Below are 27,204 nucleotides of genomic sequence, written 5' to 3'. Positions count from 1 at the left end.
ATCAATGGCATCATCTCTATTCTGAAAGGAAGAAAAAAAAAAAAGCCCCTATATTTCAGAGTTTCTAAATTAGAGATGGACCCCAAATCAGATCAGACCTCCTCAGCATATCAGAACAAGAGCTGAACTCCAAGGCTTATCCTTTATGTTACGCACAGGTAAACAGATGAGCTCCAAGATACAACACATGAAGGACTGTAACAAATATCTTAGTAAACCTACGTATCTACTAGTCCCCCATCAAAATCAAGGTATCTTGAAAAAAAAAAAAATTGCTGGCTTGTTCAGCTAAATTACTCTGGCCTGGCATTGACATGGCTATCTGTACTATATCTATACTACAAATTGGAATATTGTTGTTTCAACATAAGTTTAATCACCTAAACAAATTACAGTACTGTGATAACACTTACAGGCAATACAAGTGGTCTTTAAACTTTCCTCATCTAAATACTACACGTCACATATCACTCACTTTGAACATTAGTGTTTTTTCTCTTTTATTATGCCGTAGATCCAAAGTCTAAAGTCACTAAGAAATACTTGCTCCATTATTTTACTTCCAGTTTGTATGGTCAATAGTCAAAGTCTCTGCTCATAAACTGTCAAGTCCGCTTCTCTTGCTCACATTTTATTCTGACAGTAGGGGAGATTAAGTAAAGCAAAACATCCAGGTAAATGTGTAGGCAGAATAACAGAGTCGAACTATAAAAACTACTGAACAAATGAATCAAAAGCTTCCATTCTTGGATCATGTTTCAGGATTAGATTTCAAAGTCCAGAGTTGATGCAAAAGCCAAGCTCTGCATGGAAACAACAACAATATTGTGTTGAGCTTTAAAATGTCAGCAGACCCTCAACTTTAGTAGGCTGTTCCCATTTTCATCAAGAATTAAATACTATGAAATCTTCATGAGTTGCTGGATGCAGTATCTAAGCTCATTTGTATCCATTGTGTCTGCCCACTTTGTGTTTGAGCAGCCTCCACTATGTCATTAACCTTTAGAGGAGGAAGATACCAATAACTTAATCTGTCCACAGACTTTCATTAGAGCCTTGCTGTCACAGCCATGCAGAATGTGTGCTGGATGGTCTCCAGAGTTAACATGCAGTATATGGCCTTCACGGTGCTTTTGAGATAGGAATGGCTTTGTTGGAGATTATGCAGAGACAGCTTCATTAATTTTTCATCTATGATCCATATCAGATGGAACAGAAGTAATCAGTCAACAAAGTAAGCATGGACCTACTCTTGGGCACCACCGAGCAACTGCAAATATTCAGACCTGTGCAGTCTCATTAACTGATCTAAATAGTTTAACTACACATCCATCCCTTTGATACAAATGCTTTAACACAGTAAGAATGACTGGCACCTGGCACCAAACTTTACTACCATCCAGGCAATTATTTAGGCTGAAGGGTTAGAGTTTGTTTCATGTTTATCACTCAACAGCCTATTGCATTCGAGTAGATTTCACAAGACAAAAAACAAGGCTTCTTATATGTTACCCAGAAGTGATTCAACTCCAGCTTTGTGTGGTAACGATCTTTAGCTCCACTCTTCACAGCTCAGACTGGTTGCACAACCTCAGCAAGAACCACTTTAAACCAGCACAGTAGTGTGTTCACTAGCAGGTTATCTGACATATGCCTGTGAATCCTGCCGTCAGTAATGGAGCTGGAAAGAAAGCTGGAAGAAACAATTTCCAATTTCTTTTACTCCCCTTTTGGTGCCAATTCATCATTCAAGTGTCAAGTGAATTACACAAAGTGCAAATGATTAAATTGCTTGTGTGCTATTTGAGAGAAGCATTAATGTGACTAGTGGTACTATAGATAAGCACAGAAAGTGGATCTAAAAAGAAAAGGCAAACTACTGAGTTTTCTACCACCTACAAAAAATAGCAGAAGAAAAATTTGATTATCACCTGCTTAAAACAACTTGCATGCAGATGCTTCTGTCAAAAATTAATACTTCTGAATAAATATTTTGAGCCAAAACCTGCTCAGATTTCAAAAATGACTAGCTCAATACAATTCATAGGGCCTCTGCTACTCTTCAAAATTTTTCATGTCATTTGCCATGTTTTCTTCAGAATTCACTCAAGGGGAAAAATTAGCAACTTTTTCATTAACTGAAAGTGGTTTTTTTCCAGTCTTGTGAAAAAAAGCATTTGCGAATTCTGAGCAGGTCTTCCTTGAACTTCTCTTTTTCAGAACTGGGACATAGGTGATCTTTCAAAGCTGATTTAGTCTCTTTTATGTCATTGCTCATGTGCCTTTGTCCCTGAGATCACAAACTACGGCATCACTCATCCGGAACCAACAAGGAAAACAGATAATGTGCATAGACAAGCCTGCACTCCAGCCCGTAAGCCCACGTGTTTGCTAGGGCTTGGGAACATGTGTTTTCAAAACAAGCTGTTTTCAAAACAAGCTGAAAAGAAAAAGATTATTCACAACTAGCAATCCAGCAAGAGTTTTACTGCAGAACCCAACCTACCCAACTCAGAGATGACACACTCACTGCTCACATTTGCTCAGGACTCCCAGAATGGTTTTCAACAACAAACTAATCAATGGTCTTCATTCATTGGGAAGCAACTATATAGGTGAAAGGTGAGAAAACACCACAATTTGGATTAATTTGCTGTGCAAAAGAGGTAAAAAGCCACACACCTGACGTAGCAGGGAGAAAGGGTGGAGAAGGAAAAGCAGTTACAACTTCACACATACAGCTAGCTCGGGTAATTCACTTTGTGCCCTCAGGTAACTCTGCTTTGCTTCCCCCAAACATCTGTATATAAGATGCATCTAGGAGACAAAACTATAGATGGTGTCACTCATTCTAGCTGTTTTGAGGCTGTGAGGTAATATCCACTTAAACTGAACAGCAACCTGCCCAACTACTTATTATTAGTATCTATTGCATACCTCACAAGAGCATTAAACCAACTGCTTTGTTTCCCACACACAAGATACACCACAGAATGGAGCTAAGAGACTTGCACAACAGCATCATCTTTTTACACCAAGTTTGGAACCATCCCACTCATTTTCTTTCACCCTCCTCAAACAGGCAATCAGATGGTATGAGATGATCATTAGTGTTGGCACAGGAGCTTCCACTTTTATTCATGTCCACTGAAACAGGCAAGTAACCGCACCCCAACCAAGAACACTTAAGTTCATAAGTGAAAAGTGTTAATATTGATTTACTCCTCAAATTCCAGCATCAGTCAAACCAGGCCCAGATCAACAAAATCTTCATTATCTGGACCAGTTCTGACAGTATTAAGTGAGCGCTGAAAGGACTTTGGTATTTAGCCTCATATCTTGGGTTATGAGGAACAAGCTTCTTCCAAAGATCACATCTACAGCCTTTGGAAGTGAAACCAAAAAGCTCCACCAGCCAGCCCACCTCACCGCTGAGTCCTTCTCAAGCAACATTAAGCACAGCAGATTTGTTTCTCCCATTTCATAAATCAAGAAAAAAAAAAAATCACTTGACACAAGAAAACTCTGATGAAGCAGGCCTAGCCTTCTTGCCAGTCCAGCAAACAAAATATACTTTGCACAACTTCAAAAGAAAGGCAAGAAAACCAGGTCCCATACATCCCAACTACACTTCGAGCTCCTGCCGTAAAGAAATGTGCTACTTCATGGATCACTTGAGCTGTAAAAGGAAACCCACGTCCCAGCAGCCAGATGTGATTAAGGAGACGTTCTTCCACAAAGCAGTAGGGAAAAATAGCAGAATATGTTTGCTTCTAAAAGCGCAATTGAAGAGGAACCTTTCCTCAGTTGAAACATACTTATTGAGTGCCCCATGAACACTCAGATTAAATGAGAGTCCTATTAAAAACTCAGGCGTGCAGGTTTCGCAGGGCTGGGGTTCTCTTTCACAGTATGCTGCTCTCTTCTAAAGCTCTTACGCAAGAGTTTTATGTTTAACATTTCTAACCAGCCAAAATTGCTCTTTATATTTGATTTTTTTTTTTTTCTTTACCTTTGAACCTGTTGCAATGCAGGTTCAAAGTTTACCTGGGTGCAGTGTTACCTGTTTATTAAAGCCACACACTGATGATTCGGAACTTAGTCCCGCCACAGGAGCTGGGGAAGCACCGGCCCTTGGACACCCACTTGGAGTTGTAAAGCGGTGAAGGACACAAGCTGCACAGGACCCTCCACCCTCCTCCAGGGCTGAAGGAAGGTAAGTAAATCTTTCGTGATCAGAACCTGTTTTTTCCCAAGTGTTTGGCTTCTTGATCCTGCAGAGAAGTACTGCAAGTGGGATGACAGCCTTAATTTGCTGCAATGCCTGGATCCAACCCATTCCTCACACTCTGTGCTGTTAAAGGGAACAGCTGTGTAATTGGCTGCATGTTATTAAAGAATCAAATCTGGGCTTGGGGGCAGCATACACAGAAATCACAGCCTGAGCAAGAGCAACCACCTGATTGCTTCCCTGTTACTATAGACTGGCTGCAGCTGGAAACCTGACTACCACCCAGGCTGAAGCCATTTTCTTATCAGTCTGTTAGTTATGTCTATTTAAAGATACAGTGCACAGGGTACCAGTGCTAGGCTCCCATTCAGACTCATGTTTAAAACAGAGTTCCAGAAATAGAAGAATCATTTGGTTCCACAGCATTGTGGACAGGTTTTAAAATCTTTTCAGTAAAAACTTGTTATATGCTAGATAATTTACACACACAAGCTTACTGGCAACATTTACTACCTTCCTTAATTCCTAACTAAGAACACAGAAGGTGGCTATAATGACTTTTTAAAAGCTTTAAAAGCACAGATCCTACAGTATGGCACACCAGACTGCTGCCATCACCTTGGTGCAAGTGCTTGGTGTAGCTATAGAGATGGAGCCTTCTCCAAGCTCCTGCTTGTGTAAAGAGCTGCAGCTGTCCCAAAGGAGAGGATTGCACAGACAAAGATTAAGCAGAAATCAAGCTGCAAGTAAGGGAACTGGCACAAAGCTTGCTGCTCTTCTAGGTCATGAGCCCACTGTCTCCTCCATGCTGCCTTCTCCAAGGAACCCATTTATGCTCTGAGAAGATAATTTATATCCATGTGCAATTACTCTGCTTTACATAAGCCAGAAGGCTGTCCTTAAAAATATAGCAGAGCAATAAAGAGTTATTATTTTCATAGCATTAAGGAAACAGACTGGAATTCAAAAACCCTTTAAATAAAGCAAGCCCACACTCACAAAATTTAGACCCAAGTCTTCAAGTGAAAACAGAAAATTGTACATTGGGCTAATGCTTCCCCTTTGTTTATTTACATCCTCTGCTATTTGCTATATGTAGATGGGCTATTTTAGCTTTTTTGGATAGCAAAAGCTCATGTTGTGCCATGACCTTAAGGTTTATTATAAAAGTTCATCTTATCCATCCTCTATGCAAACCTGTTGTGACAGTGACAACAGAAAGGAAAAAAAACTTGCATTCTCCATACACATACACTACCTACTGCTCATCTCGATTTGCTAATGGGTATGAAAGATCACAGAATAGTTTGGTTTGGAAGGAATCTTCAAAGGTCATGTAGTCCAAATCCCCTGCAATGAACAGGGACAAGATGTGGGTGTTCTTTTTATATACATGTACAAAAAGAAACCAAGGTTCAGTTATTCATTACTCTGCCTTATTTCTTAGCAGAGAATTATTAGCAACAAATGGATTTGTGTCTCATAAAAATCTAGAGTTAATCAGATAATTTGAGGCACTATCAAAATTAGAAGCCTCAAAGTTTGCAAGTCATTTCTTATGCATACCATGGAAAGAGCATCAGCTGAGCATTAAACAGAACCAATCATTAAGGAGAAGTTGCCCTCCCCAAGGCTTTTCTACGTGCATCCCTTAATCCAATGTGAGACCCACTGCATCCAGGCAGCACAGTGTAACCTCAGCAGCTCAGGGACCTCCACACCACACACTGGGCTCCTGGCTGATGTAGCTGAGACACACACCATTGCTACCCAACAGCTGATCAGAGACAGGGCAAGTTCAATGCTTTTTCTCTTCCTCCTGGAAAAATAACAGCCTGAGGCCAGATATATGAAGGTGGAAAATCCTCAGAAGTGCTTGAAGAAGGTAATAACGGAGCTGGCTGGGAGTCTGACCTTTCTCCATCGGAGGCTTTGCCTTTCCCTAAGCCTAAGTGCGCCCTGACTGGCACTACTAAAGCTGAACATCACAGCTTCACTCAGATGCCACATGAACAGATCTGGGTAGGCAAAACCAAAGGCAGAGGAATTTCATGCAGAACAAGCTACTTCTTTTTCATCTTCATGTAAAGCTTACAGCAAAATCAGGGAATTAAACCTCAGCTTTCCCAAAAGTACAGGGTATTTCAAAAAGATAGACCCAGTTTCAAAGTAGTATCTTATTTTGAATTTGGTCTATCTTTTTGAAACACCCTGTATATCTGTATTGTTAAATAACACCCTAATTACAGTGTAAGTTAGCTTTATCTGGGTAGCATAAAGTTTACAGCAGCAATAAAACCATAATTGCAATTAGTAGAGCCCATGTGTTTTAGCAAGCCAAGGTCCAGGACAGGTTCTATTCTGGATGTAAGTACATGCTATATTATTCCGTCCTATCTACAGTTAGTCTAGCTAAGCAGATTTTTTCTGAAATCATGCAGCACAGAAAAACATTCAGATAAGCAAATTGTTAAGTGGGAAAATAGTTCCAAGATCTAAGATCAAGGCACTAAAGAAGAGAGATAGGTGAAGCTACTGTCTCTCCACTCCTCCAAACTTGCTGCAAAATTCCAGTTACATTAGACAGGTATCAGAGACAATAAAAGAAACTGCAGCAGCTATAAGCTTTTAAACAAAGAAATGCAACTGTAAAGCCATAAGGAAAGTCTCTGTCATAGCAAGAAAAAAAACCTGAAGTTTAAAAGATGATTCACTGTTACCTTGTATAAACAATTGCACACATTAAACCTGTAACACAGCAGAAAGAATGAGGTAGCTTCTGGGGAAAGGAAAACAACCAACCAACATGCAAAAAACCCCTAAAACATGCACACAAAAAACAAAACCAGACACAAAAAAATCCCATAAACACACACACAAAAACCCAAACAAACAACAAAAAACCTAAGATAACACACAAAAATCCCACCAAAAACAACTAAACCAAAATCACAAGCAGAAACAGAAATCCAGCCCATGAGCAAGTGACAGCATTATATGAGAAACACCATACCTAAAACATTTTGTCAGTATTACAGGCTATAAAGCTCTGCTCAGCTTAACACACAGAGAGCCATAAATAGAAAACTTCTATTGTTGGGAGTACAGCTTTATACACAGAAAAAAAAAAAAAAAGAGAAAATAGATTATCAATAATAAATGAAAAATATAATTCTAAAAGGCTTTGTTTACTTTTCATTTAGCTCTTCAGAAATGTGTAAACTTTAGGCTCTTTTCATCAACAAACACAAAAAGTCAACAACTTCCTGTATAGTGTGTTGGGTTTTTTTTCTAATCACTCAGTTCCCTTATGCAAGTTCCTCCCATTTATACGCTCCCTTCCCAGCATGCTTTTCTGCTTGCTGATTTATTTAAACCGGGAGAGGGAACCAACTGTAGTTTTTAAGATGTGTGTCACCTAATGGGTGTTGGTTTGCTGCTCTGCTTGTAAGGCTCCTCTTTACTTAAAGAAAACAAGTTAGATTCCTGTCCTGTCTTCAGAATGGTAGGTGGTTTTGATTATTGGTTTCTATCTCTGTATTTACTTCAAAATGCTTTCTGTATAAGTGGTGAAGTTTTGCTTTTATTTGTCTTATTGCTCGTGGGCTTGTTTGGTTTTTTTTATATGGGCGTTACTAAAACCTACATGCAAGCCTAGTGATTAGCTGCAGGGTTTGTGATAAAGGGTTTTTTGGGAGCCTGTTAGGGCACCTGTAGTAGTGTGCTATCAGTTAGATGTTAACTTTCTGCTGGGTTAGGTTCAGATATATGTATGTTCTTTGCTCTTTGTAATGTAAGTGCTGTAATAATATGTAGTGATAAAAAACAAATATCTAGATGTTTCTAGTACTACCTTTTCCTTGCATGGCTATATAAGCTATTTCCTGATAGTATTCTAGCTTTTTTAGGACTTCTGTGTGAATTTTGAAGTTGAGCTTTCGTTCTAGCTCTTTAAACCATGCTTGTGTGTCTAGACATAACTTCCTATTAATATAATGTTGTAAATACATGTGTGATTTGCCAGAGTGTGATCCTGTGTTATCTGATAGTATAAACAGTAACAGAGCTCATCATACTGACTATTTTTTAAACTTTTCAAGACTTCAAAGGGCTAATTGAACATGGGCTGTCTTTCTAAATAGGAAGTTTTCAAGGAGAAAGCCTGATATAAAAAAAAAAAATAAATGAAAACTTAACTTTTCAGTTTATTTGACAGAGCTACTTCTAGCACTAAGTGGTGTCATTGTCCTCCTGCTGGAGGGACAGTAATATCAGGCACAATAAAAATCTTTATAGAAAATAGTCTTTTTATTTAGGTATACTGAAAGCTTGAGTTTGATAGGTTTTGTGCACAAGGCCCAGAAATAGCCTGTAACACGCAGTGTGAAACCACGGAGTACTGACACTTCCTGAAAGCGCGTTACCGATGCCTCGTTCTTTCCCACCCCCAGCAGAGCATTTCTCAGCCAAAATCAAAGGGTGCTTGAACTGTTTGGCTCTGACTTTCTGAAGAGGTACTCTGAAAGCAAAGCTGAAGTGTATCGTAGGCATAATGCAAGTTACTGTGGATTTTGCTTTGTGGTTTTCACATGGCTCTGTTCAGCCATCAGTGCTGAGCTTTTGCACTTTAGCTTCTCTCTGGGTGCTACCAGTTAGATGTTCCTAACTGTGCAGGAACACAAGACTCCTCTTTGTTGCAGCTGGAGGAGGATGGGATATAACACTTGCAAGGAGTAAGAAGTGGCACAGTATCTCACATCTGCAGGACACCAGGCAAGAGCTGCAGTGTGTAAGCAAATGTAAACAGTGAGCTACTTGTTGTTAACTAATTAATTAGTGACCCTAGTGTAGTTGGTTGTACACCATTCTTCTTACTTGGCAAGAGTTATTACCTTATTGATGCTGATGAACCAGTTCTTATGATCACCTCAAAAGCATATGTGAACTGTTTCTACGATGAACTTGAGACAAAGGACATAATTCTAGAAAACATTCTCCTGGGCAGTGGATGACTGTTTCTTCTGAAATAGTGCAAGTATCAGAGGTTGCTTTGCTGTCTGTAAAGAACTAATGTGATAGAGATGACACTGATTTCTTTCTTCATATTTGTGTACTTGGATGCAAAAAGCTTATTCACTTTGCAGTGGAGAGAATCTTCTGACTTGGAGAGGATGGAGAATTACTGTTTCACTCCTTGTAGCTAGTGAACAAGTTGTTGTGGAGGTTGAGGTGGGGGGTACAATACAAATGAGAACGTGTACTCCTGAACTCAAAGCTGTAAATGGTATCACTGTAATCTCTTATGATAAAAACTAAGCCTTTGCACTCTGGAGCCTAGTGCATCTTATCCCTGACTGTTGATCTGGACAGACAATCTAAGTACACTTCAACTGCCTAGCATCTTGTTGCACAAGACTGCTAACAGGTGGTTTGAGATATCCTGTGCATTTTGTATTTTTCTGGTCACCAGGAGCTGAGCCTTTCACAACTCAAGGGTTTCAGGTTTTCTACCCCTGCATGCTTAAGAAAGCAGCTGTTGCTCAGACTTACCCTGCAGTGGAAGCTGGTGTCTAGCAAAAAATGCTCTGGCTTTGTCTAATGCTGCACTGAGTTGAGTTTTCATTCAGTTGATATAGATCAGGTATTATGTACATATAGCTCACTTGAATCTATGGCTTAAGCTCTGGTTGTAGTTGCTCGATAGAACACATCTAAGGTAGAGCTGTGCTTTTCCTATGGACAGAAAACTCCATTACGTACTGACTCCTGTTGTTTCTGCTGGATCTTCTGCTTTGAGGGCAACAGGATTACGTGGCTTTTGGAGGATACCAGAGGTGATTAACTAGCAGTGACTTGGATTTTACAAGTAGTTACAGCAGAAGCTGTAGGCATAGGAAATAACTGTCCCGTTGCTGGGAATTGAGACAGATTTCCTGACAGTCCTGTGCTGCAGCTTGAGTAACACACCCGATGTGCCCTGCTGGGAGGGACTAGAGCCTGTCGGAGGAAACACGGCTGGAAAGTGAAAGTGAAACAATGTCAGTATTCTATAAATAAAGCAGGGGAACTGAAAACAGTCTTTCAGATATGAAATGCATTTTTTTATGTATTGTGAACAAGATCTAGGCATTTGTGCTTTTTTGGCATGCTAACTTCTGTGGCTTTAAAAGATGTTAGGTTTTTGACTTTCATATGCATAGTTTTGTCCAGTATTGTAAGTGGGCTAATGAAGACAGTTATGAACTGAAAAAAAAACAACACCAAAACAAAAAAACAAACACAAAGAAAATTAAACAAACAAACAAATCAAACAAAACCAAGCAAACAACAGCAAACTAAACCCCAAACCTGAGAAAACAAAAAGCTCCCCCCCAGCCCACAGCACTAGAAGCAAACGACCATACAGTACTTCCCAGGCTTTAGAGATAAAATTGTCAACAGGTTTTTCTTTAAATTAAAAATCCATTTGGCTTATAACTGAAAAAAATCATCCTTGACTAACTATAGAGATGCTGGTTAGGTTACACTGTAAAGTTTCTTTTCTCTATGTGAGAAACTTGTGAAATCAGTTCAGACTCTGAAGGCAAAAGCTTTGCTGCATTTAATTGTCTTCAGGCCTTTCTCACACTTGATCAGGTGTTCCCTCTGGATTTTGAGTTCTTTGCTTCAAGCATCTTTATCCTTCAGGGCCTGATGTTCAGTCTTCCTAGATGTCTTAGCACAAACCGCCTTGCGTGTGGATCAGTGAGGAGATGAGAATGCCCTGACTGGCAGCTTTTCAGTGACTTACCTACTGCTGCATGGAGCATTTGGGGTTTGTGGGTTCTCTGATTCTTACCACAAGAAGGTCAGACTATTGTCCTCTAATTTTCTGTCAAATAAGTCTGTGTAGCAGGCACTAGCTATTTGTGACAATTGCACTGATCTGTCTGATTAGCCAGTGTTAATACTAATCAGTGTTAATAAGTTATAGTAGAGGACTTTGTGCTATAGATGTGATTCCCAGTTCTGTTTATTAACTCTACCATGATAATTCTTCCTGGTTTCTGGGAAATTTTCTTAAAATTACAATTAAAATGAACATGAGAGCACACATCAGCCATTAAAACAGATACAGCTATGCAGGCATGTGGTATCTTCTGTTGCTTGCATGTAACTGTCTTACTGCTGGCTGAAAAACTTTTATGTCCAGGGAAGAGTCATCTGAAATGCACTGAGTGCAGACTCCTTTTAGCACATCTGGGGATGCAAAAAAGACTGAAAAACAGCCCAAGCTGATCGCTATTAATCAGAATTCAGGGGATTTGAACATGAGTTCTCTGATAACCCACTAAACATGTCACTTGGATCTAGTAGTGGGCTCTGAGTTAAAGGAATAAAGTTTGTATATTGATCTCCTCTTCAGAGTGGAGAGTGGAGCTGCCTCAGTGTTCACGCTATAAAGTGAGTTTTTCATGGTAACAAAAGAGGAAGTGGCTGACACATTGTGAACCAGATACTGTTTAATCACCTACAGAAAGCTGCTTACTAACTGTTCCAGTAATGGGTTACAAGGTCAAATGTAGAAATCAAATATCAGCTGATTGCCAAATTCACTTTATAATTATCTTCAGTCTTCCAAATGGAGCAGTGCTAGACCCTAGACCATTCAGCGGCTTTGCCCTGAATATAAACGTGATCAGCTGACCTGGTTTTAGGGGATTTTGTTTTTTTTTCTTCCAGGCTCAGTTGATAAAAGCCAAAGGAAGGGTGTGGAGGTGGGTAATACCCTGTGCTGCAGAAAGAGCAGGTTTGTGCTGCTTAGGTGTGATATGCCCAGTAATTGGAAGTGTCAATCAGTACAGAGTGACAAGGCAGCTGTTCCTGCCTTTCTTGCTGTTGCACAATTTTGTTGGACTCTCAATAGATGAAACCAAGGTTAGGGGTTTGGAGGACACCTTGTAAATAAGGCTTGGAGAAAAGATGTCTAAGGAGTTGGTACTTTTCAGATACACAGGTGACATGCTTTTGGCAGCTTGGACTCGATGACAAGGCTCCAAGGTACCCTTATGCAGCTCCTGAGCAGGCAAAGCATGCCTTCTCTCACCTGAGAACACATCACGATTGCCAATTAACACAGCCACTGTAAAGTGAAAACTACAAAACCGTAAACCAGATATGGGTCATGTAATTCTGATCAGTCTTGGCTCAGAGACCAAAATTCTGTCTTGGGTGTCTAGATAAACATGCTAACAGTTTGGAAAATACCTTCAACTTGGAATTATAGTTAAAGAGTAACTAGAGCCCATTGCTCCAGAATGCCTGGTGTTCTACTTGTCCAGTGATTTAGTTGCTGACATATAATCTACTGACAAGGTTCCCTTGATTCTGTATGAAAGGTGTGGTTATTAGTCTTGAAGAGTGTGATGTTTGTCATGTCCTGCATACCTATTAGATACTAGCAAAGATAAGCTGGAGAGATCTGAGTTGATTCAGACAAAAAGCGGTGACCTGTGCTAGATGTGTCTGGGCTATTAAATCTTAAACATACCAGAAGAGATTAAAGTACTTTTTTTTTTTTTAAAGGCTGAGGTAGATGTCTCTTTGTCTTTTATTAAAAAATCCTCCTTTTTCAGTTATTTCCCTGCTCTTGAAGGAGGAGTCTCTGGAGGATGCGAGCAGCAGAACTGCTGCAGTGTTCTCCAGCTAGACTTCCGTTGTACACATTGCCTTCCAGGTCACCACACCCACTAACTTTCACAGTTTTGACTTGAACACACTTTCAGTGTCTGAAATACTTGTCCAGCATAGATCCTGCTCTCCAGTAAGAGCACTTTATCATGAAGGTACTGCTTGTTCTGTGGACTTTGACATGTTTGTTACACTTAGGTATATTTTAGCAATACCCCTCATTTTAGCAATATTGAGTTTTCTTACTTCCACTACTCACATCACTCAACTCTAGGCATTTTTTTATACTCAATTTGGGAAACTGTATACTTGTTTTCCTTAGGCAGATTTTTACTCTTGAATAGAAAGTATTGACATATCTTCCTTGTATGACTTCTTCAGGCTTCAGCTTTTTGTGGAGGTGGATACAGCATGGATTGATATTTAATGGGGACAGGTGACTTGAGACTTGAGACCTGAAGCATGCTTCATTATTGTACCAGGACTCTTTACAGGCAAACTGCTGAAATAATTTGTAGTATTGCTTAACAAACTGCTTAAGTAACTGTGGCTTATAGGAAGTGAGTGCTTCTACCTCATGTCTACTAAATCTGCTGTTTGTTTCAGGTTCAACTCTGGCTGCTCCACTGATCCAGCACAATGATCTGGATACTTCAAGTCTTGTTCTCGCCGCTCCCAACACCAGCATTGATTAGTCTTATTGTATTTGGAGCTGGTGTCTTCCTGTGGGTGATAAGCAGGCCAAAACCTCTTTGGCCTCCTGTTGACTTGAACAAGCAGTCAATAGGAATTGAGGTAAATCCTTATTCTGCTTGTGAGCGTGGAATATTTTGAGAAGCCCAATCTGAATATTGATGCATTCTGGAAACTCCTGTCTGATATACACAGCCTTTTCTGCCAGGTCTACAACTTAGCGTTGCGGTGGGGAGAAGGGAAGTCTTAACGCACTAAGAGTAAGAAACCAAACAGGGTTGGGTGGGCTTTATACCAGATGGCCTCAGTTGTCACTGAGCTTTTTTTTCTGTATTTTAAGTGTTTTGCATCAGCTTTGAGGAAGGTGCTTTAACTACAATGCTTGACTTCATGTAACCAGGCAAGTTGTAGCACTCAATCTTATTTAAGGTCGCTCTGATAACCTGTAATTGACTATTGATCTAGGTCATCTAGAAAATTCCTCTGCATATGACTGATGACTGAGTAGATCAAAATCAGGAAGGAAGATGAGACTTCACTAACAATGCAATGCTATTTAAATGCTTTGAAGGGGTTTGCTGGAAGAAAGGCTGAGGAACAAATGATACTGTGTCTGTTCTACAGTGTTTCATAAGTGTGCTCTGTTCCTAGGGAGGAGCCAGAAGAAGTGCAATTTTGACAGATAATAACCTGCTTTCTTATTACTTTGAAGACAGTAAAACCTTGTATGAAGTTTTCCAGAGAGGAATGCATACTTCTGGTAAGCTTTGCATCTGCTAGTTTGTACTTGCCTATCACAAATAAATAAAATTCCAGCTGTTTTGCCTTGCCTCTTGTCTGTAGCAATAATACAGGCTAGCAAAAGCTTTCCTAGTCTGCTGTGGGGTGGAGAGACAAGTTACCATATTCTACTCTTTTTTTCCCCCACTGATTTAGAAGTAGTTCTAGTTGTCAGACTGGGCAGGAACAAACATCAGAAGCTTATGAAAATAGTTTGAAAAGTCAGCTTATACAAAGCATCAGATGGAGCTGGGATGGAAACACCTCTGCTTTGGCTTATGGTGTGGGTTTTAGTGCAAAAATTACTACCTACTTAATATAGGTATGAATTTGTGCACATGCAACTTCAGGGCTCCCATATGTGGGAATATATGATGGTTTGCAAGCTGTTTCAGTCTCACCTGGGTTGTGACATGGGGAAAATATCACCAGATATTGGAAGTATTGCTTGGAAGCATAAAGCCAACAGTCCTACAGTCTTGTTTTGGACAGAGTGCTTAACTATGGACACTGTGCACTTCCATGCTCCATGCAGTTAGCTGGATATCTGACTGAAAATATTTCCCACTTGAAGTGGTGCATTTAAGTTTTGTGCAACTTGAGTACTAAGCTTTACAATTGCCTTTCTGAACTCTTCCATTAGGAAATGGCAACTGTTTAGGCTACAGAAAACCCAACCAACCTTATCAGTGGCTGACATATAAACAAGTGAGTATTGCATATGACAGATGATTTAATTTGGGATCCTGTCTTATAGCACTGAAGTGGGGAAAAATTTCTTACAGGTTTTGGACAGAGCTCAATACCTGGGGTCAGGGCTTCTGCAAAAAGGATGCAAACCATCACCAAACCAGTTGATTGGCATTTTTGCTCAAAATAGGCCTGAGGTAAGCAACAAATTGAATGTTCTTTCCCAGAATACTTTGACCTCTTGGAGAGAGGAGGATCTGTATTTAAATAGCTTGAGGCCACATGAGGAGCAATCACAACTGGCTTTTCCCTTCCCAGTTCCCCTGTTACAAACTGATCTTGAGCTCTCTCTAGTTCAAGAATCTCATGGATCTGTTCCTTATACAACCCCCACTAATACTGTGTGCATGGGGTAGTCAAATTGTATGAATCTCCTCTCTTGTAAGCTGCTGGATTGCCTTAGCTGTACTTTTTTTTTCTCTCTTCAGTGGATCATTTCAGAGTACGCCTGCTATACTTACTCAATGGTTGCTGTTCCACTCTATGACACGCTGGGGCCAGAGGCCATTCTATACATTGTTAACAAAGGTAAATATTAACTTTCACTATTTCATAATGATTTCTCTGAGAAGCTTTGTTTTGAGGAGGCTGAAGTTCAAGGAAATTTGTTGGAAAAATCGGAGTAGCTTTAACCTTACTACTCCTATACTTTTATAGACAATTTCTGTAAATGAAACTGCTTTGCAGGGGACAGGTTCAATACTTAGAAGCCAGTGGGCTTCCTATGCCTCTTAGTGTCTTGAGAGAAAGTCCACTAAAGACCTGCTAGATTCTGTGGACCATCCTACAATCAGAGGGCTCAGCTATTTGCTATTTGAGGTTTTGCAATCTTCAACTCCCACACTGCCAAACAATCAGGCAATGTGGACAGGCTTGCATGCAAATTAAGATTAGATGTGTGTCTCTGATTTGAAGCTGTAGGATGTAAAGAGTGGAGGAGTAAAGATATGCCTAAATCTGTTTAACCTATGTGGTTAGGGCCTTCTGTTCTATGGAAGCAACAACTAGCATGGGAGAAAATGGTGAGGAAGCTTTAATAAATCTTCAAACTTGCTTTCCCCAGTCTGAGGGGAACCAGTAGAGAGGGAAAAACATCCACTGCTGTCACAGTGATCTGGCATCCAACCCATAAATAGGATTTGCCAAACAAAATCACTTCAACAGTTATGCTGGTGAACCTTGCGAACAGGTCTTGCCTTGGGACTACACAACTGTGACTTACTAAGGGAACAGCATGTTCAGGCAAATCCAGTTCCTCTGCTGTCTTAATGGGAAATGCTTTTGTAATTGCACATGTAGGGAAGTTGAGGCATTAACTCAAGAATTTTACCTGCCTCTTTCAAACATGTCTAGATTTCTTTAGATTTAAGGAAGATGGCTGAACCTAAACAAGCAGTGAGGAGAATTCTGAGCTTTTATGGCAATACTAAAAGTTTAAATGTCTGTCTTCACTGTGACTGAAGATATTTGTCTTCAGTTCCTCAGCATTTGCCCTCACTTTATATAGCTAGAATATTAAGTTTGCCTGATCAGTGGCCATGGTAGGAGGAACCTTCTTAGCACTGTAAGCCAGCCACTGAATCCATATAAACAAATGCAAATGGCTTTTAGAACATAGCATTGGTTTGTTTTAAATGTATGTGCTACTAAGCTGTCACTTACTAGCCTCATGCCTTCTAAACAGATTTCTGAAATGTATTTTCTGTAGGTGACATAAGCATAGTGATCTGTGACAAGCCTGAGAAGGCACAGATCTTGCTTGAGAACTGTGAGAAAGAAAAGATGCCATGTCTGAAGACTATAATTCTCATGGATCTCTTTGATAAGGAGCTCAAGGACAGAGGAGATAAAGTCAGAGTTGAAATTATAGCACTGCAGGAGGTTGAGGTAGGTGACTAAAGGCTTCTGCTTGATCTTGCAGAGGAATACCTTGCCAGCTAGACATCTGAACCTTCTCTGGCAACAATGACACTTTAATATAAGCGCTATCCAGCTGTCACTCCTGTACCTGAGATCTTGATGAGTGGTCATTTTGAAACTTAATGTATTTAGCCAAATGGACCTGCGGAGTTCAAACCACTGATTGAAGTTGTGTGCATGTGTTGTGGACAGTCAATACACATTAAACTGAAGACTTTCTTAGCTTAATTCATAGTGCGGTTTTAACAGGCTTCTAAGCTGGCAATTGAGTCTAATTGAAATGTAAGTGCAAATTACTGGCTGCTTTGACATGCCAATACTAGGCCTAGTCTTCCAGATATGATGCATAAACAAAGTATGAGATGTGGCCTATATAAAATAAAATGAAATCTCTCTATTCATGAATTCCAAATTCCTGAAGTATTTCTGATCCATTTCTATACACTGTGCTTTCTACAACACCAGGAGCCAGGTTTTTCAAGTGGTGTGTATTAAATTCTGGAAGACCAACATCTCTGAATGAGACAGAGTATCAAGATGCAAAGTAAAAACATATGTTATCTGAAATGCAATTACATATTTATCTACTGTTGTTGTGCATCTCTGTTGCAATTGTTAAGCTGTGTTTTCTCTCTAACACAGGAGCTGGGAAGAAACAACATCGCAGAACCAGTTGTAAGTATCTCTGGAACAGTTATGAACTTGGAAAATTAGTCTCTGAAAAGCCCTCTTGCATGCTGCTAATAGAGTAGGCTGCCAGGATTTTTTTGTATCTATCTTGTCTTGCTTTTCCCAAGCAGGATTCCTGGCTCAGGCCACTTTAGGAAGTGTATGTAGAGACTAATAAGCAACAAAATCCTTATTCAGTTGAGCTTACTTAGCTTTTTTCCTCTAGCCTCCTAAGCCTGAAGATCTTTGCATTGTGTGTTTTACAAGTGGAACCACAGGTAAGAGAATAGTTATGCTTCCCCACTAAACCAGTTTCCCAGTGCTGAGAAAAATAGCTTTCTAGCATAAAAAGGGGAGATGTGAACAATGTACAAGTAAACCAGTAGATTAGAGCAGTCTCAAGCCACTACTGCAGTTTTACTTGGGACTTTATCTTAGTGCACTTGACTTTGTAGTGACAAAGCTTCTTAGACATGGGGGGAAGAATAGCCAACTTCATGTTGTCTTACCCTATGAAAAATGCAGGGTCTTAATGTTAGAGATTGTTTGTTTAGTTGTGTCTGTACTCTGATCCACAGGGGCTAGGGAAACATCTTGTTTCAGCATTCTCTGTGCTACCCCTACTCTGTAGACACTTCCTTTATATAATATCCATGGCTGAAAGTGCTCAAGTTGAGGCACATTTGTAGTCTCTTAAGACAGTGCATGCCATGACTGAGCCTAATACCAAGTTAGTTCAAACTGAGCCAAACAAGGTATGGGAAACTCAAAGCAGCAACAGCCAGAGCCACAGCTGATTTTGCTCGATCTCTCCGAAGGTAACCCTAAAGGAGCCATGTTGACACATGAAAATGTTGTTTCAAATGTTGCTGCCTTCCTTAGATGCACAGAGGTAAGGTACTGCTAATGGTGATTTCTAGGCTATGTCACTCAGTCATTAAGCTAGCTTAAATTTGGGCATTTTCTGCAAACTATTCACTCCCAGCAAACTTGCGCTTTCCTAAGTGCCCATATTTCAATGGGTGATAGTATTGCAAGAAACTTGGCTTAAGCTTAAACAAAAACTTCTACTCTGAAGTTATTCTACAATGCCTCAGTCCTTAAATGCCAAGAGTACTAAACCACCCTGTTCCAAGTATTAACAAAACTAATTTTGGTCTAGTATGGCTGAGTTACAGCTGCAAATTTAAGAGGTGATGGATGAGCCTCAGTCACTTGGACTACCTTTTTCGAAGTACTCAAATTGATCCAAACTTCATTTGCTTTCTACTTAAGAGTAACTCAAGCAGGCATGGGGGGTGTTAATCTTCTTTTCTTCCCCCTCTAGAACACAACTGAGGTCACAAGTTCAGATGTCAGCATTTCCTACCTTCCCTTGGCTCACATGTTTGAGAGAGTTGTACAGGTAAGCAGACTGTATGTGCTACTAAGCTTCTGCATAAGATCTTGGATGTGTGAACTAATTCAGACAGCAATATTTGTTAGAAGCCATACCTAACTGCTTAAGACCACCTAACAAAAATAAAACCTCTGATCTAACTAAATAATACCTAGTTACTTCTCCAAGATAGAGCTATCTTCATTAAGTGAAGCTTTGTTCTTCAGTCCAGCCTCACTGAGACTCTGATTTACTAAGCAATCAGCAAGGAAAATTATCAGCATCAAGTCCTTAGTCAAACACAGTGAAAGCTAATACGTGAAGAGGAAGCAGTTTAAGACCAGTGGGTTTAGTACTCAGAGGTAAATAGTGGTGCGTTTGTCACTGTTTACTCTGCTGGGCTGTGTCATCCTGCCCATTTCCCAAGATGAAGTTCTAGTCTTCCAACTGATGCTCTTCCTCCAGCATGTTGTAGAATGTTTCTACAGCGAACATTAGCAACTTTGTGGCAGGATTTAAATCTTACACATGTAAAGGTCTCAGAACAGACTCAACCTCAGTTCCCAGTCCAGTATTTAAAACAGAATGTGTTTTGTTCTGTTCCTTGTCAAGCTGTTAAATTCTTCTGTTGCTTGTTTTTAAGTTTCTAGGTAATTCAAGAAGATATTAAAATAGCTGTTACAAATGTGAAGTTCATATTAATTGTATTCAATCATAATGTGAAGCTTTGTTTTGTGGTGCTCATGGGTTACAAATCAAAGTTGCATGCTAGAACTTAATTTATGCATCTGAGCTTCTATAAATCAAATTATAGAAAGGTATCATACCTTTTACTGTATTTGAAAACCTATTCACAGAAGAACTTTCCTGACACTGGAAGTCATGCTGCTTTCCATAGACAAATACTTACGGCTAATGAAGCTAGGAATTATCCTTGACTAAGTTTAGTATGGTCAATTTTTAGGCTGTGATATACAGCTGTGGAGGAAGAGTAGGCTTCTTCCAAGGAGACATCAAGTTACTAACAGATGACATGAAAACCTTGAAGCCAACGTTATTTCCAGTTGTACCAAGATTGCTCAATAGAATATATGACAAGGTATGTGAGTGATTTTAGCTAAATTTTCTTCATGTTCATACACTTAAGCAAGCATACAAGTTTAAATAAATATTGAGTGCATCATAACACTGCCAGTAGTTAGTTAGTCTTTAGCAGGGGGAATTGTTTAAAATCCTTTTGGAGGAGATGGGAAGAGCCCTGGGACCTGCAGTATAAGAACAGTGTACCCAGTCATGACTAGGCCAAGCCTGTTGCTGTTCAGAGACAGTTTGTTTACTGTTGGAATGCAAATGAAGCAAGTGTAATGCTGGCTCACTTCAGCTGTAGCTTTGAATCTCAGCAGTAACACAAGTTAATATTGCCCATTGGTTCACCTCCTAGATCAGGAGAGTAGTGAAGACAGATCCTAGAGCATTGAAGTGAGATATGGTGCCTCCTAACAAAGCAAGAACTGGAGGTACACATGTGAGTTAAAACCGAGTCACCAATACTTTTCCTTGCAGATACAAAGTGGTGCAAAGAGCCCAGTGAAACGTTGCCTGCTAAACTTCGCTGTCATTATGAAGATGGCTGAAATAAAACAGGGCATAATTCGAAATGACAGCATTTGGGATCAGCTAATCTTCAAAAAAGTTCAGGTAAATTATTCCAAGTGTAAGTAACCTGGTCAGTGTTCTTTCGGAAGATCTGATGGCTTCTATTTCACTTGTAGGAAACAATGGGTGGAAGAGTGCGTATAATGGTAACAGGCGCAGCCCCTATATCTCCCTCTGTTCTGACATTTCTTAGAGCTGCATTGGGCTGTCAGGTAAGCTGAGCTTTTTCTTAAAGAAAGACCTGTTTGATTATGCTCAAATAAGTGACTAGTGATACAGCTGTGGTCCAGCTCAGACTGTTCTTAGGGAGATTGCTTTCAGTATTTACAGTTTGTTTGATCTGAGTTAACTAACAGGAACAAAATTCTGCAGGGCTGGCCTCAAACTACACTACCAAAACCTATCCTGTAGGCTCCAGGGAGAGGAACAGAGCAGCAGAAATAGGAACATGCAGCTCTTGAGTCAGGCAGCTGCCTCTGAGCTTTGTGGTTTATCCTGATAGTCAATGAGCTCCCATGTAGTACATGTGAGAACAAAGTTCAGAGAATGAGGTGACCACTAATCCAAACCTTGCTTTGAACTTCGTTACACCAATAAGACCAAGAAGTCTTAAAGGCTAAGATTGTCTTGGCTTCCTTTGTTCTTAAGAAGACAATCTGAGCATAGGCATAGTTGAAACTGAACTCTTTCACACCAAGGACTTGATGTTCAAAGAATGTTAATCCTTTTTCACTCAGGTCTTTGAAGCTTATGGCCAGACTGAATGCTCAGCTGGATGCACTTTTTCAATGCCTGGAGACTGGACAACAGGTATGGTAGCCAAGACCTAGAAACTCTCTCACAGCTGTCAACAAAGTGAGACTCAAGCTTAGGTGCTCTACTGCTTTTAGTTCAATGAAAGTTAAATCCTGAGTGCTTGACCTCAAAGTGATTCTTGGCAGCAACAGTCACTGTTGCTTAACAGTACCAAAATTCTTGACTCAAGTAAAAGCGATATAAATCAGCTTAGACCCTGTCCCAGTGTACCGGAAAGGAGTGTCTTTACAGAGCTGAGCAAATTGGACAAGGGCTTCCCACATGGCTTTAAGAAACTACCTTTAGCTCCCAAATATCTTGTTTTACTCCAGGAAACGTGACTAAAATATCAGACATGATACTTGACTGTTTTTCTGAAGGACTACCTGACTTTGAAGATTTAGCTTTCATTGTAGCAAGGATATTTTTAATATTGGGTATTCTAAATTCAAACTCAAGTCACTATCTTTGAGAACACAGTAACTGTGGAGCTTAATGAGAAGATGAAATGCAAATGAATACCAGGGTCTATGAGGTAATTCCTTGGAGGCAAATGTGGTACATGGTTGGTGTGGCTGATTACACCAATAAATGGCTCTAACCATTGAGACTTAGCTGCTAATTATCTTGCATTGACTGTCTGAAAACAGCATTACAATAACTTTACTGAAAACCTTGTCAGATACCTTTAAACAGTACTGGCTCTTGCTAAAGCAGTGAACGAAGAGACATTATCAACTATCACTGAAGTCTTTCATATGTAGGAAGCACCTGAGTTCTCCCATCTCACTTCAAGACCTAGTCTTTCTAGCTTTAGATCAAATAGGACCAACTGCGAGCAGAATCTGAAAAACATAACTTTTTTTTTTTTTCTTCCCCTCTTAGGCCATGTTGGAGCCCCTCTGGCTTGTAATATTGTAAAACTAGATGATGTGGAAGAAATGAACTACTTCTCATCTAACAATGAAGGCGAGGTAGGTGCCATCTCCTGTGTGTGCCAGGAAATACTGAAACGTAAGACTTGGTGACTAACAGTGTTCTCTGCTTGCTATAGGTCTGCATTAAAGGGCCAAATGTGTTCAAGGGTTATCTGAAAGATGATGAGAAGACAGCAGAAGCAATTGACAAAGATGGCTGGCTCCACACTGGAGACATAGGGAAATGGTTGCCAGTGAGTAATTGCTTAATACAAACCACCCCTTGGATCTGCATTCCTGGCTAGTTTACAGTCATCTGAAAAGCTGGAGAAGTTAATATTGTTATTGTTTGCCAAGTAACTGCAGGCAAAGCTTCAAAGACCAATTAGGTTACAAGATCTCAAATAACACCTGTTAGGCCAGTAGCTAAGGCTGTCACTTCCACAGCGAAGAACAAAGTATCTTGATTTCTATCAGAGGAGAATAAAGGAAGTATCTAATCATATCCTCAGCTAACTGGAGAAATTAGACAGTACCCTTCTCTATAGAGAGCAAAGACCAGTTCCAGATTAGCATGTGCCTTTCATACAATAAAACCAATCCTATTATCTTCTTGTAGAAGCAAGACAGACTTTAAATTAATGGCCTCTACCTTTAACTTCTAGAATGGAACGCTGAAGATCATTGATAGGAAGAAGAATATATTTAAGCTTGCACAAGGAGAATACATTGCTCCAGAGAAGATAGAAAATGTCTATATCAGAAGTGCTCCTGTAGCCCAGGTCTTTGTACATGGGGAAAGCCTGAGGGTAAGTGATGTTGGGAATGAGCACCCTGTAAGATCCTCCCACAATGAGCTCTGGAAGATGAGTGCATAAATGTATGCATATACAAGAGGCCTTGAGCACAATCTGTTTCTGAAAGTGCCATGTTTATAGAATATTCTTTTGCATCTATAACCTTTCTAATTGGCACCAAAGGAAAGGAGATCTTGGCATCAAGTTGCAAGCAGGGTAAAGGCTAATTACATACTTGTATGGGATTAGTATGTCAGGTCAGCTCACCTCTGTACAGTTTAAAATTGTAGATTCATAGAATAGTTTGGATTGGAAGGGACCTTCACAGGTCATTTACTCCAACCCCCCCTGCAATGAGCAGGGGCATCTTCACCCAGATCAGATTGCTCAGAGCACTGTCCAGCCTGACCCTGAATGTTTCTAGGAATGGGGCATCTACCACCTCCCTGGGCAACTTGTGCCAGTGTTTCACCACCTTTATTGTAAAAGATTTCTTCCTATATCTAGTCTAAATCTATTCTCTTTTAGTTTAAAGCCATTACCCTTTGTCCTGTTGTAACAGGCCCTAATAAAAAGTGTTTCCTCATCTTCCTTATAAGCCCCTTTTAAGTATTAAAAAGCTGTCATATGGTGTCCCCAGAGCCTTCTCTTCTCTAGCCTTAACAACCCTAACTCTCTCAGCCTTTCTTCATAGCAGGGTGGCTTCTCCACTCCTTTGCCACAGAGGTGTCACCTATGCAAGCAGAGGCCAATCTTCAGTTTGGAAAGCAGCAAAAAGTAATTGCTGGAGCATTCAGCACACATAACAAACTGCATTAGTACTTCAACTACTGCTGTCAGAACTCAGAGAAGTGATGTGAAAGTCCTTGTAGCTACCTTCCAAACTCTGGAAATAGATGGGGATGTAGATGTGGCTTGTTATATAGACATTGTCCCCAATCAAGTTGTCATAGACAAAATAATTTCTCATCTTGGTCTCAACATGATTATTTCCACTTCTTTTCAGTCTTTCCTAATAGGTATAGTGGTTCCTGATCCTGAGATGCTTCCAGGATTTGCAGCCAAACTGGGAATAAAAGGTTCCTATGAAGATCTCTGCAAAAATGCAGTGAGTGGCTTTATGTTTCTAGTGGGTTACAGCTAGAACTTAGTTCTGAAGTCCAGTCTTGTATTGTTTTGACTTCATTCTTTCCACCTTTTTGTTAAGTTAAACTGGATTAATACTGGGCGAGTCACGCAAAGGCAGCCTCACAGTAAAAACTGGAACTAGGTATAGGTGTATCAAAAACAGCGTGGTCAGCAGGACAAGGGCAGTGATCCTTCCCCTGTACTCTGCATTGGTGAGGCCACACCTGGAGTATTGTGTTCAGTTCTGGGCCCCTCAGTTCAGGAAAGACATTGAAGTGCTGGAGCGGGTCCAGAGGAGAGCAACACGACTGGTGAAGGGACTTGAACATAAGACCTATGGGGAGAGGCTGAGGGAGCTGGGGTTGTTTAGTCTGGAGAAGAGGAGGCTTAGAGGTGACCTCATCACTCTCTATAACTACCTGAAGGGAAGTTATAGCCAGGTGGGGATTGGTCTCTTCTCCCAGGCAGTTAGCAATAGGACAAGGGGGCATGGGCTTAAACTCTACCAGGGGAAATTTAGGCTGGATATTAGAAAGAAATTCTTTACAGAGAGAGTGGTCAGGCATTGGAATGGCTGCCCAGGGAGGTAGTGGACTCGCCGTCCCTGGAGGTTTTTAAACTGAGATTGGACATGGCTATTAGTGCCATGATCTAGTAAACGGACTAGAGTTGGACCAAGGGTTGGACTCGATGATCTCTGAGGTCTTTTCTAACCCAGTCGATTCTGTGATTCTGTGTCTCCTGATGTTTCAAAGGTTATCACTGTTTTTTTTTTTCCAATCAGATGATAGACATGACCTTGTAGTGGCCTTAATATGAAAGACCTTGGATGTTGAAATATGTACATGTATTCTTGCCAACCTCAGTTTTCACTGTCTGGGCAATGGGTATGGTCTTGAATTGCAATTATAAAATGGCAGCTTTACCACTCTGCTCCTGTTCTTTCTTCTAGGCAGTGAAGAAAGCTATTTTAGAAGATATGGTCAGACTGGGGAGAGAGGCTGGCCTTAAATCCTTTGAACAAGTAAGTACTTCCAAATCCTGCCTCTCACAAGCACCTGTATTGCTAACACAATGGCTGGGAAGTCTTCATTCCTGTTATGGACTGTGCCAGGATGGGCCCTAAGGCAGCTTCCCTGGACAACCGCTTGAAGCAGGTGGTGAAACACTGACTGGCTGCCTGTTTCTTGACCAAGAGACAGGTGGCTGTACAGGGCAACAGTAGGAATTGCCATGAAACAGAGCAGAGGCTCACCATAAGCTGCAAGATATGTACTGCTGTTCTAGCCTATTCTCTTGCTGTGTCAGCCAAAAGGAATTTCACTTATATCAAAAGTTAGCTTAGTTAGAGTGAGTCCTTAAAATGAGCTCAAGGAAGCTGAGAAGGACTGTTTGTCCTCTAAGTAATTGTCATGTGCTAAATTATTTTCTTTTTATAGGTTAAAGACCTGTACATCCACACAGAGATGTTCTCTGTAGAAAATGGACTCTTGACACCAACACTGAAGGCAAAGCGAGCAGAGCTTGTTAAACTTTTCCAGACACAGATTGAGGCCCTCTATTTGAGTGCCCAGGAATAAGCAACCAGTTTAAATTAAACTGCATGGAGTATCCAAACAAATCTGTGACACTACATGATCCATGAAGAACACATGCATGAGTGGAGGGGAGCAAGGAGAACTTAAATGTTTTATTTCTGGTATCCTGAGAAAAATGACTTTCAGGTGAAGATGGCTATAGGATAACTGACAACTGGCAGCATTCACATCTTATAGGACTAAGCATCAGCTGTCTAGGCCAAGCCAGAACTTTCATCTTCCTTGGACTGCACCTGAAGTGCAAAAGTACTCAAGAGCCTCAGCGTTTAAGGAAGCTGTATGCATTTCTTCTTGTCAAAAGTAAATCTTGTTTTCCTGCTCCAACTATGAACATTATGACCTTTTGTGGATTGATCTGCAATCAGACCGAACTCTTTCATGCAGTTACATGTGTTTTTTTTGCGGGGGAGATAGCATCCTGAGTGGAAACTTGGTTTTTGAACTATAACCTGTCTCAACTCCAGCTGTCACAATAGGTGTTGGAGCTTAACATCTGTTCAGCAAATACAGAAGTGAATTTCCTGTTCCTAGCCCTGGACCCACATACTATAGGATGTTTTTAATGAAAATGAGTAGCCTGGCATCAACTGGTTTATGAATTACATGTGTCTAAAGCAAACTTAAATTATACTGTAGCATGGGAGGCACTGGATCAGGTTTTGCACGTGTTCTTAAATGTAATGGCAGTTATAAAGCATCTACACTTAAGAATCTGAGCCTGATAAGTGGAATACTTTAGCTGTCATTCTGAAGGATATAGGATGCAATAAATTGTAAATGCACAATAAAACCAAAGCCTGTGTGAGATGCTTCTCTGCTGCAACCAGACTGTCAGCTGCAAGGTTTACTGCTGCCTGGTTATGTACAGCTGCAGCTAGAACACGACTGCTGCAGAAAGCCAACTCGTTTCCTATGCTGGCAGTGCTCAGCCATAGCTCAAGCCATGAGGCAGTAACTGCCAGACCAGATGTTGCTCCTCTATTCAACTTGCCTTTTTTATTGGAGTAAGGCAATATGTGCTGAAGTCTTCAGCATAAATTCATTCTCCCAGCTCAGTCTATCACATGAAATAAGGCAACAGGTATCATTTTCTAAGGTTAAAGCTGTTTTGTTATAAAACTATTTAGGCAAGATGAGTACTGGCTCTATCTTTAGAACGGTTTTCAATCATTGCAAGCTGTCTCTGCTGGCAGTTCCTCCCGGTTGCAGTCTGCTCTATCAG

General features: G+C 40.4%; 1 protein-coding gene across 2 annotated transcripts; it reads left to right on the top strand.

Moving 5' to 3' along the window:
• The first annotated feature begins 4,104 nt into the window (after positions 1 to 4,104).
• On the top strand, positions 4,105 to 26,777 carry ACSL5 (acyl-CoA synthetase long chain family member 5). 2 transcript variants are annotated; one of them, XM_005505177.3, is made up of 21 exons: positions 4,105 to 4,216; positions 13,508 to 13,696; positions 14,246 to 14,354; positions 15,018 to 15,082; positions 15,160 to 15,261; positions 15,553 to 15,652; positions 16,833 to 17,011; positions 17,687 to 17,719; positions 17,940 to 17,991; positions 18,532 to 18,605; positions 19,041 to 19,118; positions 20,056 to 20,190; positions 20,655 to 20,789; positions 20,864 to 20,959; positions 21,485 to 21,557; positions 22,428 to 22,516; positions 22,597 to 22,713; positions 23,125 to 23,268; positions 24,263 to 24,364; positions 25,337 to 25,408; positions 25,824 to 26,777. In XM_005505177.3, exons 2-21 carry the CDS (start codon positions 13,541 to 13,543, stop codon positions 25,962 to 25,964), a joined length of 2,052 nt encoding a protein of 683 aa, XP_005505234.2. In that variant the 5' UTR covers positions 4,105 to 4,216; positions 13,508 to 13,540; the 3' UTR covers positions 25,965 to 26,777. The 2 variants fall into 2 exon arrangements, with proteins under 2 accessions (XP_005505234.2, XP_005505235.2); XM_005505178.3 differs by lacking the exon at positions 4,105 to 4,216 and adding an exon at positions 7,582 to 7,736.
• The last annotated feature ends 427 nt before the right edge of the window (positions 26,778 to 27,204 follow it).

The sequence above is a fragment of the Columba livia genome, chromosome 6, assembly GCF_036013475.1.
Source record: "Columba livia isolate bColLiv1 breed racing homer chromosome 6, bColLiv1.pat.W.v2, whole genome shotgun sequence".
Taxonomy (NCBI): Eukaryota; Metazoa; Chordata; class Aves; order Columbiformes; family Columbidae; genus Columba; species Columba livia.
Note: the sequence above shows the minus strand (reverse complement) of the source record. Positions and strands in the feature narration are given on the sequence as shown.

Excerpts from the sequence above, each read along its gene's own strand:
- ACSL5 (XM_005505177.3), top strand. The coding sequence starts at position 13,541 with ATGATCTGGATACTTCAAGTCTTGTTCTCGCCGCTCCCAACACCAGCA. Across the intron at positions 19,119-20,055 it reads TGTTTGAGAGAGTTGTACAG|GCTGTGATATACAGCTGTGG; the intron begins GTAAGCAGACTG and ends GTCAATTTTTAG. Across the intron at positions 20,191-20,654 it reads TCAATAGAATATATGACAAG|ATACAAAGTGGTGCAAAGAG; the intron begins GTATGTGAGTGA and ends TTTTCCTTGCAG.